General features: G+C 48.9%; 1 protein-coding gene across 2 annotated transcripts in view; it reads right to left on the reverse strand.

The window, feature by feature from the left end:
• CSPG4 (chondroitin sulfate proteoglycan 4) overlaps nucleotides 1-14,510 on the reverse strand; it is a 111,233-nt gene that overhangs the window by 8,580 nt on the left and 88,143 nt on the right. The window contains exons 2-5 of one of the 2 annotated variants that reach the window (XM_083475497.1): nucleotides 13,157-13,320; nucleotides 7,913-11,488; nucleotides 6,303-6,782; nucleotides 4,277-4,453 (exon numbers count right to left, since the gene is read on the reverse strand). In XM_083475497.1, the coding sequence (XP_083331623.1) occupies nucleotides 4,277-4,453; nucleotides 6,303-6,782; nucleotides 7,913-11,488; nucleotides 13,157-13,320 (4,397 nt within the window). The remainder of the gene's footprint in view (nucleotides 1-4,276; nucleotides 4,454-6,302; nucleotides 6,783-7,912; nucleotides 11,489-13,156; nucleotides 13,321-14,510) is intronic. The other variant, XM_083475498.1, reaches the window with a different exon arrangement.

Below are 14,510 nucleotides of genomic sequence, written 5' to 3' on the forward strand. Positions count from 1 at the left end.
ATGGGGCAGGGTCCAAGATGCTCAGATTACTGCCACCAGACCTCCCCTTTCATGATGTAAGCGTGATGTATGAGTGATGTATGAGTGATGTAGTTTGGGGGGGGTGTAACATGGGGATTAAGGATGCGGGTGGCGCTGTGGGTTAAACCACAGAGCCTAGGACTTGCTGATCAGAAGGTTGGCGGTTCGAATCCCCATGACGGGGTGAGCTCCCGTTGCTCGGTCCCTGCTCCTGCCAACCTAGCAGTTCGAAAGCATGTCAAAGTGCAAGTGTCCTCATCAGCCAGGGCTGGCCCACCCATGAGGCAAGGTGAGGCAGCCAGCTCAGGTAGCAGGATCCACAGAGGCACCATATCCTCTGTAGATCTTTATCCTCCCCTAGTCCTTGATGTAAATCTTCACTTACCCCCTTTTCCTGGGGGAGGGGGGGAGGGGGCACAATTTTGTGGTTCACCTCAGGTGCCAAAGTGTTTTGTGTATGCCCTGTCATCAGCATCCTAAAAGAGTGAGCTTGACTGCAAGAGCCCCCTAAGTGAGGGGGCCCTCCAGGCTCATGGGTAGACCTGCTTGCTCTTTGCTGGCTCCAAACCTGAGACTAATGGAGAAGCAAGATCTGTTGGAGTGTTGATGCTGTGAGCCCCTCCGTCCTATGCTCAGGTTGTAAAGGTAAAGGTACCCCTGACCCTTAGGTCCAGTTGCGGACGACTCTGGGGTTGCAGTGCTCATCTTGCTCTATAAGCTGAGGGAGCCTGCATTTTCCTCAGACAGCTTCCGGGTCATGTGGCCAGCATGACTAAGCCGCTTCTGGTGAACCAGAGCAGTGCACAGAAACATTTACCGCTGGAGCAGTACCTATTTATCTACTTGCACTTTGACGTGCTTTCAAACTGCTAGGTGGGCAGGAGCTGGGACCGAACAACAGGAGCTCACCCCACCATGGGGATTTGAACCGCCAACCTTCTGATCAGCAAGCCCTAGGCTCAGTGGGTTAGACCACAGCACCACCCTCTCAGGTTGTATATGTCTGTATTTATTTCTGTAAGTAAAACTGTATCTCCTTGAGACACCCCTCCCCTTCATTTCAAGCAAACTGAAGCTCAAAGATTAGGGCTGTGTGTCTCTCTATACCAGGGATATGTAAACCCCCCCCCCCCCATAAAAACCAGGCCTTCCCATTGCAAATTAATAACAACAATAGAATAGGAAATAGCTGGTGGAGGATGGGCTGGCTGAGGAACTGTGTGTTTGCTGTTACTGGGAAATTGGAAGGGGGGGGTGAGAGACCTCCCTCCCCCCATGAGTTGCGTCTCTACACCATAAGGCACTGGCGGAGGAAGAGGCGTATGGGGGTAGCACACCAACCCCGGCAGCGTGATCCCAGTGGGGTGCCATCGCGGCTGCCCCCCCGCACCCGCACTGGGACCATGCCCCAGCAGGCGGTGCATCACGCCCCTAGGACACACACCAGCCCTGCCCCTGCCTGCTCTCCACACCACCCCCACCCCCGTGCCAGAGCATGAAGCTCTGCCACTGCCATAAGGCAAAGACAAACAGTCTCTGCTGCACAAATTCACCCACATATTGACCACAGAGAGGTATTTCCTTGCCTTTCACCCATCAAACCAAATCCTCTAGTGTCAAGAGAAAATAACAGCAACATCTCTGCAAAGGCATTGAATCTGCAAGGGGAGCTCAGATCAGGAGCCTGCAACTCCCTGCTGAGCCCCAACAAAGGAAAACAGGGAAAATGTCACTACCAAATGTTGCAATTCACTGATAAATGTATCTATATACTAGCTCAATGGGAAAACTGCATAAGAAATCACTCATTCTATCAATATTCTCAGTTCCAATGGCATTTAGGACCCAGGGAAGTGAGGTATAAGGGGAGGGGTGAGTGGGCCCCAAGAAGTTTCAGACAGATAACCACCTCAATCACAATGCCAGCCTGCCCCATAGTGGGATGAAGCTTGGCCAGGGAACTGTAAATACTTTCCTTTGTACTGTGATGGAATAAGTGTGAAAGACTGTATTTGAGTGACGGGGCATGACTGGATGTCAGGTTCTACCTGAGACCCCATCTTTTCTGTGGCATATCTATGATGTCTTGATGATGCATCCTGAGATGTATTATGGGAAACTTCGGGAAACTTTAAAATATTGATGTAACCATTGTTCGGGGCTTCCGGCTGCTTTGACTTTGTGGTAGTGGGAAATCTTGTTGCAACAATAAAGATAAGGCCTACTGGCTGCTGTTATGCTTCTATCTCCTGGTGGAGGTGTCTTGCCTGACCTGAACCTATGGGAGTCAAGGTTAGGCGATTGTGGGGTGCTCCAAGGACTTCCTGTTACATTACAGACTGGTTATACTTCTCTAGAGTCAAGAACTTTCCACCATCAGTGGAAAAGTCCCCACTGGTACACGCGCTTTGCTGGATCGTGGTGGTTGCTGTATTACACACCCTGCCCTTGCAAGCTGGAAGCCATAGCATGGATGTATGCTGCCATCCTGTGGCAATGTTGCAGCATGGCAAGAGATGGAAAAACAGATGGTGTTTGCGGCATCCAAGGAAAGAATGCAAAAAGGCTGTCTCCTTTTCTGCTTCACCTCCCCACCACCAAGCACCCATCCAATGCCTTACTTGGTGTCAAAGTCTAATGGAAAAACTGCGGCAGCATGCTGCCTGCTTTCTGCAGTCCCACCCTTTCCTCTTCCCTGCCACAGCCAGCAACTAACTTGCTTTAGCAGCTAGATCTCAGAGCTGAGATTCATACGGACACCTGCTTTCAGACTCTATTTTCTCCGCTAATGCTGAAAACAGAGGTCTGATTCTGGTGCCTGGGAGGGTGGGGAACCTGTAGCTCTTCAGGCATTGATTAACTACAACTCCCATCTGTTGAATATCTGCCTGTCCGGTACATTTCCTCTGTGCAAAGCCTCTGTGGGAAACCTCTTCAGGCAGTAGCAGAGCTGAGCAGCGGTAGGAAATTCCACACCGTCATCCCTCACCGCTGGCCACACCGGGCAAGCAGCTGAACACAACAACACCTGGAGGGTCTCATGTTTATAATTGCATTGAGATTCCACATTTCCTCCAATGAGCTGAAAGTGGCAACCACAGTCCCCCCCCCCAATATTAATTTCACAACAACCCTGTGAGGTAGGTAAGGACATTGTTGATTGGCTTCTTGGCCAAGTGGGGGATTTGAACCCTGACTTCCGAGGCTGCAGGCCCACAATCAACCAATATACCATGCTGGCTCTCACTATACACAGTAGGGAGTGATCAAAAGCTAACTTGAAAGGCTTAGGGCTGTGGGATAAGGAATGGTCCAATATCTTTTGCTGCTTGTGGTAAAGGACAAGATGGTGCCACCCCTGCCATCCCATATACAGAATCTGACTGGACTGGCAGTTGATGCTGCAGTCCTAGTGACTGGATAACATCCTTCAGTTCCCTGGGGGCAGCAGGCTAACGAGAGGGCATAGATTATGCCACATGGCATGCACAGCTCTGTCTTCCAAAGGAATGGTGCTGTGTATATGTCTGTAGGATCAGGTGGAGCACCTGGGGAGAGCACTGTGCCACCAGCAACCACCGTCTGAGGCAGCCCCCACACCCTGCCTAATGATAGAGCCAGCCCTGTGTGTTCTATGTTCTCCTTACCCGCTTGGCCACTTGAGTTCTGTTCCTTCACTCGACTATTGCAGGCTGATAATGAAGGCCCTGATCATCCTAAGGGCATTTCACACGTGATACTAAAAGCACTTTTGATTTGAAGCTCATTTGCCACATTCACGTCCCCTTACAAATATTGTCAGTGAGACACAGAGTATGCCAAAGACATGCCTTTAAAACTGAACTCACAGTCTAGCACACTCTTAACAGCCTATGCCATGGGTAGGCAAACTAAGGCCCGGGGCCGGATCAGACCCAATCGCCTTCTCAATCCAGCCCGCTGACAGTCCGGGAATCAGCATGATTTTACATGAGTAGAATGTGTCCTTTTATTTAAACTGCATCTCTGGGTTATTTGTGGGGCATAGGAATTTGTTCATTTCCCCCCAAAAATATATATTCTGGTCCCCCACAAGGTCTGAGGGACAGTGGACCAGCTCCCTGCTGAAAAGGTTTGCTGACTCCTGGCCCTCTACAGTTGTATGTTGAAACAGGATTGTCCCTTGGAGCCAACCTGGCTGAGATTTCTGTTCAGCTCCTCACCCCAGCACCCTCAAACACCCCACCCCCACCCCTTGCTTTGGTTGACAAGGTACCTGCAGTCCCATGTTGACCATCAGCACCGGTGCCTCGTCATTGCTTGGGAGAATGTCAATGTAGACCGTCCTGGGTTGGCTCTCTTGGTTGTGCTTGGAGATGTTGGCGACTACTGTGAATCTGTCAACCAACGACTCACTGCCATCATGCATGTATTGAACAAGCTGATGCTCCACCTGAATGCAAAGAGGACACAGAAATTTTTCTGCAACAGGTCCCAGGTTCTATTCCCAGTATCATAGAATCAAAGAATTGTAGAGTTGCATGGTACCCCAAGGGTCACCTAGCGCAACCCCCTGCAATGCAGGAATTGCAGCTGAAGAATCCCTGAGGGATGGCCATCTGACCTGTGTTTAAGACCCCACTGCTTTCTGAGAGGGGCCCTTTTGCTATCAAAGAGCTCTTACAGACAGAAAGTTCTTCCTGGTGTTTAGTTGGAATCTCCATTCTTGTAACTTGAAGCCATTGGTTTGGGTGTCTCCAGGGCAGACTGGAAAAGACCTTTGGCTGAAATCCTGGAGAGCCATGGCTGGTTAGTGTGGGCCAGGGGAGGACACAAGAGCCACAGCTCAGTGGCAGAGGACCTGCTTGGAATGCAGAAGGTCTGAGGCAGGACTTCCCTTTTGCCACTCTTTTTCTAGGAACACATCCATGCTTAAAAACTCAGTGTCCAAGTTTTTTGTTTTCCTAAGCCCCAGAGCTCTAGACTTCAGGAGGAATAGAGGGACAGGGATTTTTTATACCTCATTAGCTAACAATAGCAAAAACTAAAAAGCATTCTTCCCTGCGTTAGGTCACTAAAAGTTATGGGGGGGGGGGGACCAGGAGTGGCTATTTGCTTGAAGGGATTGTGAATTCAGTTTTGGTACTGATCAAAATTCCTGAGCTTTTCAGAGCTAGCCTGTGCTCTAATTCTTAGCCTAGGTCCATGCTTCTGAGCCACTATTTTCTACCATGCTCTGGCTTGTGGATCACAGGTTTCTTGTGCTTAGGGGACCCCCACCCCACTTTCAAAGTCCTAGTCAGGCAGCTAAGCCAGGAGGTTTATGGAGTCTACCCCATAAGTCTGGAGGGTTTTTGTTTGGCTTGCTGAGCTACAAGTTGTGCAGGCTTGGATTAGATGGAAGGATTTATGGAGCAGAAGGTGAGGACACCACACAAAACAAAACCCCTTCCTCAATTTCCAGATTGTGTTTTGGAGCTAGAACTTGAGAGAGCACCAGTCAATAATGTGCCCCCCCCCCATGCAAGATTAGGGGAAAGGCTGGAGCTCAGTGTTAAGCACATGTGTTATATGCAGAAGGTCCCAGTTTCAATCCCTGGCATCTCCAGGTAGGGCCCCCTGCTTGTAACCCTGAAGAGCAGCTGCCAGTCAGTGTAGACAATACTACACTGGATCAATAGCTTGGCTCAGGCCCCATTTGCACTATACATTCAAAGCACCACAATGCCACTTCAAACAGCCATGGCTCTCCTCACAGAATCCTGGGAACTGTAACTTGTTAAGCGTGCTGAGAGTTGTTGGGAGAGCACTATTCACCTCAGAGAGCTACAAGTCCCAGAGTTCCCTGGGAGGAAGAAGGACTGATAGTTAAGCCACTCTAGGAATTGTAGCTCTGGAAGGTGGACAGGAGCCTCCTAACAATTCTCATTGCCCCTCACAAGCTGTAGCTTGGGCTCTTTGGGGAAGCCATGGCTGTTTAAAGTGGTAAAATACAGCTTTAAATATCTAGTGCAGATGGAATTGCAGCACAAGCAGCTTTCTATGTTCCTAGAGCTGGCACAATGTAGTGTTTATGCCTGCAATCCTGTCCACAGCTTCCTGGCAGTGAGCCCTACAGAACACAAATGGACTTACTTTTGAGCAGAAATGTAGATGATTGCCCTGTAAAAAACTATGCATTTCTATGGAATATATGTAGCATTGGGGCTTTCTTCTGAGTAAACTCTGAAGCATCGCACCCATGCATTGCCAGAAACACCAACAGGACTTCAGGTCAATGGTAGATGTTGCTGCCTTCTTACCTCAGACCAAGAAAATGCACTTAGGCTGCCCTCTTCGGGTCTCTCCACCTTCTGGAAAATACCATGTTCTGGCGGTTCAACGATGACAAACTCCACCTTAAGAGCCGTGAAGTAAGTGCTGGGGATATTCAGGATGTCCATGGAGAGCACCTGGGAGCTCCCTTCAGTCACTGTCATGTTGTGCACCTCCAGTGGGAAAGAAATAGGAACAATCTCCAGGTCCACCACAACCCCTGCCAGGGCATCCACCCCGTTGGCTGTGATGTCAACGGTGAACTGGTCACCCTGTATCTCAGGGCTGGAATGGAGGTAGAGAACTTTGCCTTCATTGATGTCCTCCTGGGTGAAGGTCTGAATGGGATCCAAGCTGGGAGGCTCGTCCGAGGTGGGGCCATGAGATAAGGCCACCAGGAATCCTGAAAGTGGGGAGATGGTGACAGTGTAGATGATCTCTTGGGGAGGGATCTCTTCATGTTCAACCTGTAAGATGGATGACGGTGGAAAGAAAATGTGGTCAACATTCCTCCCAATCAGGAATGCGAATACCAAACCATCACTTGTGGTCCAGTTGCTGTAGTTGACTGATGCATCCTATAGGATGGGGGTCACCAACCTTTTGGGGCTCATGGGCCCATTTGCAAACTGGATAAACTATCATGGGCACCATGCTCACCCCTCCCACTTAATTAGGGTTATAATAAGTCTTTACACCTCCCCTATCCAAACTTAATGGGGGTGATTTGGGGCTCTTTTTAGCATCTTAAGCTTGTGTTATGGAAGTTGTGTTATGATTTTAAGTAGAGAGCCAATGTGGTACAGTAATTAGAGTGTTGGACCAAGACCTGGGAGACCAGGATTCAAATTTCCACTCGGCCATGAAACTCACTGAGTGACTCAGGGTTGTTGTGGAGATTGAAGAAGAGGGGGAGAACCATGTATGCCACATCAAGCTCCTTGGAGAAAAAGGTGAGTAAAATAAAAAGGAGTAAGTTGTATTAAGCTTTTACCTGTGGTTTTGTTTAAACACCACAGTATTTGATTGATGGCTTGTTTTATTGATTGTCCTGCAAATTACCTTTTGACCACCTATGGTGAATAGTGGTCTGTTAGGGCTGGAAATAGAGTACATAGGATGACTGCCTATTTTTTAAATATAATTTAAAAAGGACAACATAATTAATCTGCAGAATAAATATACACCTCCTGCTTTGCAACTCCAAGAACAGCCCTCATAGTCTCCCAAACTCAAGGACAGAGAACTAGGGACAGCATAGGTAAAGGTAAAGGACCCCTGACAGTTAAGTCCAGTTGCGAACGACTCCGGGCTCATCTCGCTTTACTGGCTGAGGGAGCCGGTGTGTGTCCACAGACAGTTTTTCTGGGTCATGTGGCCAGCATGACTAAGCCGCTTCTGGTGAAACCAGAGCAGCACACGGAAATGCCGTTTACCTTCCTGCCAGAGCAGTACCTATTTATTTATTTGCACTTTGACGTGCTTTCAAACTCCTAGGTTGGCAGGAGCTGGGACCGAGCAATGGGAGCTCATGGGGATTTGAACCACCGACCTTCTGATTGGCAAGCCCTAGGCTGAGTGGTTTAGACCAACTTACTAGCAAATAGTCATTCTTGATCTCCACGGCTTCCCCTTGGAGAATCCTTATTCTCTCATGGTGAACAAGGTTTAGTGGGCTAGGATGGGGGTCCAGGACTATCACAATCTTCAGCACTGCGTCAACAGCCACCTGGTTTGCTTCGACAGAAAAGTGGATCTTGTCTTGGGAATTCCTGCTCCCATTGTGCTGGTAAAGAACCTCTCCTGCCAGCAGGTCCCTCTGGGTGAAAGAGGACACTTGCTGCCCACCTCGAAGCATCATGCCCCATCTGGGTGGGGCTACTATGCGGAAGAGAATGTCTTCATCAGTCCTGACATCCATGTTGGTCTCCAAGCTGAGGATGGAGGAGTCAATGGTCCCTTGGTTGCCTTGGTGGATGACTAAGCCTGTGGAGCTGCTGATTTTGAGGTAAGGGTCTGAAGCCTGCACTTCCAAGAGAGCCGCCACCTGATGCAGGCCATCAGAAACCTGGAACTGGATCCATCCCCTGTCAGCTCCAGAGTGGACAAAGAGGATTTTCTTCTTCCTTAGGTCATCCTGAGTGAAACGATAGATTTGCCGGCTTCTGTTCTCCACAGCGATGATGCTACCAAAAAGAATGTCCTTCCTTACTAAAACTATCTGGGTATCTGAGAAGCCTGAATCCTTGTCAAAGAAGGCGATATCATCAGTGGTCATCAAGCGCTGCCCGTGCCGCACCACATTAAAGACCTTGTTGACCAACTGGAATGGAGGGTGGTTGTTCACAGGCTGAATAGAGACCCTGAAAACGCCTCTCACATCCTCAGCCTCGAAGTCAGAGCTTCCCTCTTCCTGCTTGATGGCCACAAATGGAATGTCGTCTTCCAGGGTCTCTGAATGATCATGCTGGTAAACAAGGCGGCCTTGGAGGATGTCTTCATTGGTGAATTTTGTTATCACCTCCTTGCTGGCCGGCACATGCTCAAGTGTCCTCCAGATCAGCTTCCCATGGGTCGGGCCATCTACTACCTCATACACGTAGTTCATGCTGTTCGCACTCTTGACGAACAGGTGGTCCTTGGAGATGACAGCCTGCCCTCCTTCCAAAACAGACAGAAGGACATTGGTCAGGATAGGGGCATCTGGGTCCCCCCCAACCTGTATCCTGTAAGTATATATGGGGGAGTATTGCTCTCCAGCCGTGACACGGAATTGGAAGGTGTCTTCAGTCTCCTTTGAATCTCGGATGGTTGCGCTGTAGCTGAGCTGATGGCTTTGCAAATCATCTTGTGTGAAACCGAAGCCTTCAGTCAGCCTTGTGCCATGAAGCTCGAGGTTCCCCTTTCTGGGTGGATGAATTATGACATAGTGGAAAGGCTCTGAGCTAGAGCTCAGCTCCTCTAAGGCTGCCTCCAAATCAGCAGAGGTGATGTTCCTCTCTTTCTTAGTCATCATCTGGAGGGGGATCATGGTCTTCATCCTGATGGTGGCCCTCTTGATCCTAATGAGGAAGGTGTTGTTTCTCAGTGTCTTCTGACCCACTTGGACCACAAACTGTAGCTTCTCAATTGTATCTTCTGCGTGATGATCTTCGTCTGTGCTGAAATATTGGATGCGCCCTTGCTCAACATCCTGCTGATAGAAAGACTCCACCCTCTTCCATTCTCCACCCAGGCTCCCTTGCTTTTGGATCTCACCGTACTGAAGGGGCACAGTCAGGCGATACAAGATGGGCACTTTTTGCTGTATTGCATTGGTCTCTACAGAAAGGTTGGCCAGGGTGATAGGAACCGCACCCCCTTGCGAGACAAAGAGGCCTGTGTTGTTGCGTACCTGGATGTCTGGCTCTACAGCAACCACCCTTAAGGTAGCCACTGGGCTCATCACCATACCATCATTAACTTGGACAATGAGGGTTGATGTGGGCCCATTTTGGTGGACATAGACCACATGACCGGCTTCCAAGTCCCTGCAGGAAAACTCCTCAATTGGGACTCCAGGGTGGAAGTCATATTCTATGTAGCCTTCTTCCATTCTCTTCCCACCAAGCAGTTGGAATCGTAAGTTGTCACAGGGGGTATCATCATCAAGTGCACGGACAATGTCTGGGTTGAGATGCTTGCGCGTGTGCTCCAGAATGACCATGCGATCTCCCTGTGGAAAGACCACTTCAGGGGGATCATTGGCTGGACTTATCTTTATGGGTAGCAGATAGATCTGGCCTTGCTGCAGACACTCTGGGATCCCTTTCCTGGCAGTGACAGTTACCTCCAGCAGCAACTGATCCATTGGTCTCTCAGAGCCGTCATGAACGTACTTGACTTTTCGATTGATGATGTCCAACAGAGTGAATTTCCTTCTGCCTCTGGTCCGGGAGATTCCTAACTCCAGTTGCCCATGCCTTGGGTCCATGTTGATGCTGAAAACCACCTGAGACTGCCTGATGTTAGCGCTGTTCAGGTCAATGGTTGGCTGGGTGTGTCGCCACTCCAGAAAAGCCATACCTCCTTCAGCAACAACCAAAGGACTGACATGTAGCAATTTGGTGAAGTTAGCAAAGACTGGGGGGAGGCTGGCATCAGGGCGACATGGTTCCATAACAGGGCCATGCCAATGGTCAGGAGCAGAACTTGTGGGGGCCTCATCCTGCTCATATGCGTCATCATAGTCAGAGTACTGCTCCAGTTTCCTGCAGCCGGCTGTTATGTCCCTTGTGATGAGAGCATCTTGCAAACTCCTCTTCTCCTCATTTATCCTCAGGTCCTCCAGACAGCCCACAAAGGAGGTGTTAGAGAAGCTGTTTCCAGACATAAAACCCAGCCCACGCTCTCTCATTCTCTGGGCAGCCTTCTCATTCAGACCTCCCAGGAAGAGTGGCCCTTGAAGATCGAGGTGACTGTGGATACCCTTGTTGGAGGTCTGTGAGGCATAGTAGTCAACAAGGATCTCAAACTTCCGGACATCCATGAAGACCTTGACGTAGTGTTCCTCCTCATTGCTGAGGTAAACGTTGTTGTGGAGCACCACAACACCATTGCCCTTCTCCACCACCCCTCTCAAGCGCCCGTCAAAGATCTCCAGGTAGAAGAAGTCATTCTCAAGTCCTGACTGATAGATCAGAGGGGCTTGCTTGATGCTTGTGGTTATTACAAACTCAATGGTCCCTTCATTCCTTGCACTCCAGCCGGGGAGCGCAATATAAGAGTTTGGTCCCAGAAAGCCAAGGGGGTCATTGGGCCCAGCAGAGAACTCTACACTGCACCCCTCTCGGATGCTGTGGAATCTCTTGGTGCCACTGCTAGAAGCCAGTGCGGACAGGACATCACGATCGTTGAACGTCACCATGTGGAGGCAGCCCCTGAAGGGCACACTCACTCCAATGAGATACGGCAGTTCCAGGCTCCCTGTTCCTCCCACATAGAGGCCATAATTGATGTCCAACTCCTCCAGGGGTCTTGGAATTTCCACAGAGGTATTGAAAAGGCCATCCACAATCAGGGTCATCCACCCATCGGCCATCAACAGATCAACATCGTGGATGATGAGGTTACTGAGATGTGGCCCTGCTGGGGACTTGAGAGTCAGTTCTTCAGAGCCCAGGTCCATTCTGGCCTACAAAAGGAGAAGCCAAATCAGAATCATTAGAATCATTTGTTCATTAGAACTTTCTGAATGTTCAGTGTGCCTTATGTTTGTTATCTCAGTGCAGTAACTCTTTTGACAACTCTGTAAACTAGGCTAGTGTCACAATCTCAATGCTGCAATTTGAGTGAGAGTTTATACCAGGCCATGTGAGGAATTCATTTGTTTTAAAATTGGCCTTTGTGATCTGAGGAACTTCTTGTGTGGATGCTAGCTGCAGAGGGAACTTCTTTGGCCCAGATACAGTATATAAAAATGTTCTTCTCCCACCAAAGTATGAACTCTGGCTTTGTGCTGTTCTCCTGTGTTATGTTTTGTAACCTTGATTACGGTATATTTTTTTTTGTTTTGTTTGTAATTTTGATGTTACGTTAATTAAAACCTTTAAAAAGTCCTTCTGCTCTCTATCAAATGTTTGTTTCAAATGCCCAGTTTTTGAGTCCTCTCCAGTCCAGTCTTTAATTGAGACCTTTTTATGCTTCCAATGACATCATTGCAAGTATGGCAGAGTTCAAATACCTTCCCTCAGAGCCCACCTGCAAGCCTCTGAACACCTGCCACATGATACCTTCCCATTTACAGTGGTACCTTGGGTTAAGAACTTAATTCGTTCTGAAGGTCTGTTCTTAACCTGAAACTGTTCTTAACCTGAAGCACCACTTTAGCTAATGGGGCCTCCTGCTGCCACTGCACCGCCGCTGCACAATTGATGTTCTCATCCTGAAGCAAAGTTCTTAACCCGAGGTACTATTCTGGGTTAGCGGAGTCTGTAACCTGAAGCGTCTGTAACCTGAAGTGTCTGTAACCCGAGGTACCACTGTATTTACCTAGCAGAAGAGACAGCAGGGTGGCCCTGTAGGAAGCCTCTCTGTAAGGCTTCCTTACCTTTCCTGGCATGCAGAACAACAGCTTCCCAAGCCACAGGAGCCCTGGGAAATTCTGGGGAGCCTGGGGTTGCCTTTTGAGCTGAGTTGGGAGGCAGAGGAAACCATAAATCCCCTGCAGGAAATTGTGCTTCTGAAGTGAATGACTTTCAGCTATAGATGAAACAAGCCTTCTCTGCCACCAGCTAACCCCTCCTCCTTTTTGAGATCATGGGGTTGTTATTTTTCTGGCTTGAAAATGGAGGATATTGGCAGGAAGGCTGAGAGCACTCCCAGACCATCTCTAGTTTCAGGTGGGATTCAATCACATGATGGCAAATTCAGGTTTCACAATTATAAGTTGATTGGAAGGTCTTGCCCAACAAAAACCCACTTCCTCAAAAAATTAGACATTCTGGAAAGTGTGGGACAAGACTTGGCTTTGATGAAAGGTCATCTAACCTCCCTGGAAAAAACTAGAATGAATGTTCATTAAATAATCAATGCAAACAAATGAGGACGATTGCTCAATAAATGGGGTCATCTGGAAGCACCCCTGGTATCAGGATTGATTTGTTTGATTTCTATGCCACCCTTCCACCCAGGAGGAAATGGAGCTGGACACAAAACCCCAGGGAGCTGTGCCTGCTCATAATTTCCCCAAACTGGGGAAATTCATGTTCTGACCAAATCCACTCCCATCGCTAGCAACAGCTGCGCAATCATTCAATAAAAACTGTTGTGTGTAAAAGCTGCAGGAGAACATCTCGCTGACCTGTAGAATGCCAGCCCGGAGCTCCAACAGTAGATAGTCCTTCTGTCCTGCAGCCAGGAAGAGGAGTCCATTCTGCTGCCGGGTGTAGAACTGTAGATGAAGCTGGATGGTGCTGCAGGAGCTCGCCAAGGGCATCTCTACATAGCCGTCCCCAAAGAAGGACACTGAAAGAGAGATGTTCTGCCGTCAACTCTCCTGGCCTGCAATCTTCCAATCTTCCTGCACGGCACTATGAACCTGGTGCCATTTCATATGATTAGTAGGAGAACCACAGGCCTAGCCTGTGACTTTCATGGCCATGTTCTACTGGGAATATGTGAAACATTTGCCATAAAGTATCAGTCTCTATGCTAGACTAGGGGTGGGCAACCTGTTTTCTCTCTTGGGGGTCAGATTCCCTGGGGGGTAATCTGGCAGGATGCCCACATGGGGCCAAAGCTAGTGGGGGCAGGGCCAGAGTCAAAAGTGGGTGAAGCCTCTCTCTCTCTCTCTCTCTCTCTCTCTCTCTCTCTCTCTCTATCTCTTTCCGACCCCTTCTGAATGCCGGTTGGTGGAGACCGAAGGAGGGGTGGAGGGGTGGGTGCTCCATGCTCAGATCCTGCTTGTAATTTTCCCATAGGCAACTGTGAGAAAAGGACGCTGAACTGGATGGGCTATTGGTCTGATCCAGCAGATGCTCTTCTTAATGTTATGATTATGATCATGATTATTTATTAAATTTGTCTACTGCCCTTCATCTGAAGATCTCAGGGCAGTTCACATCAAAAAAAGAAAGAAAAAGAAAGAAAAAGAAAGAAAAAACCCGCAAAGTACATAATAAAAACAAGAACAAAACTAAACAATAATGCCGCCCTCCCACAAACATATTTAAAGGACATAGACAGTTAATCAGCCAAAGGCCTGGTTGAAGAGCAAGGTTTTCGCCTGATGCCTAAAAACATATAACAAAGGTGCCAGTGATGTTAGGTCAGGACGTTATGTGTCTTGCCCCAGTGAACAACCTGGCTGTTGAATTCTGCATTAGCTGAAGTTTCCTGTCAGGAAACTGCCATCAGTTCAGGAGGGAGAGAGCAAAAGCCAAATGGGTTATAGGGAGCCTCCAGGGATCATGGGAAGTAGCTCCTCTTCAATGGAGGAGAGTAAACACGCCTCCAGTGGAGAGGAGGTGCAGGATTCGGAAGTGGCGAGGCGGTCCCAGGTATCCTTGCCTGGGAGAAGCGGGAAGGGAAGTGGTCCTCCGCTGCCCACGCCCTCTTTGCGCAGAAAGCATCCACACAGAGGGGGAGATGCAGACTGGGTGTCAAGAAGCTGCTTTGCTGGGGAAAGTTTAGGAACCGCCCACTCATGGATTCTG

This window comes from Podarcis liolepis (assembly GCF_965112155.1).
Source record: "Podarcis liolepis genome assembly, chromosome: 14".
Taxonomy (NCBI): Eukaryota; Metazoa; Chordata; class Lepidosauria; order Squamata; family Lacertidae; genus Podarcis; species Podarcis liolepis.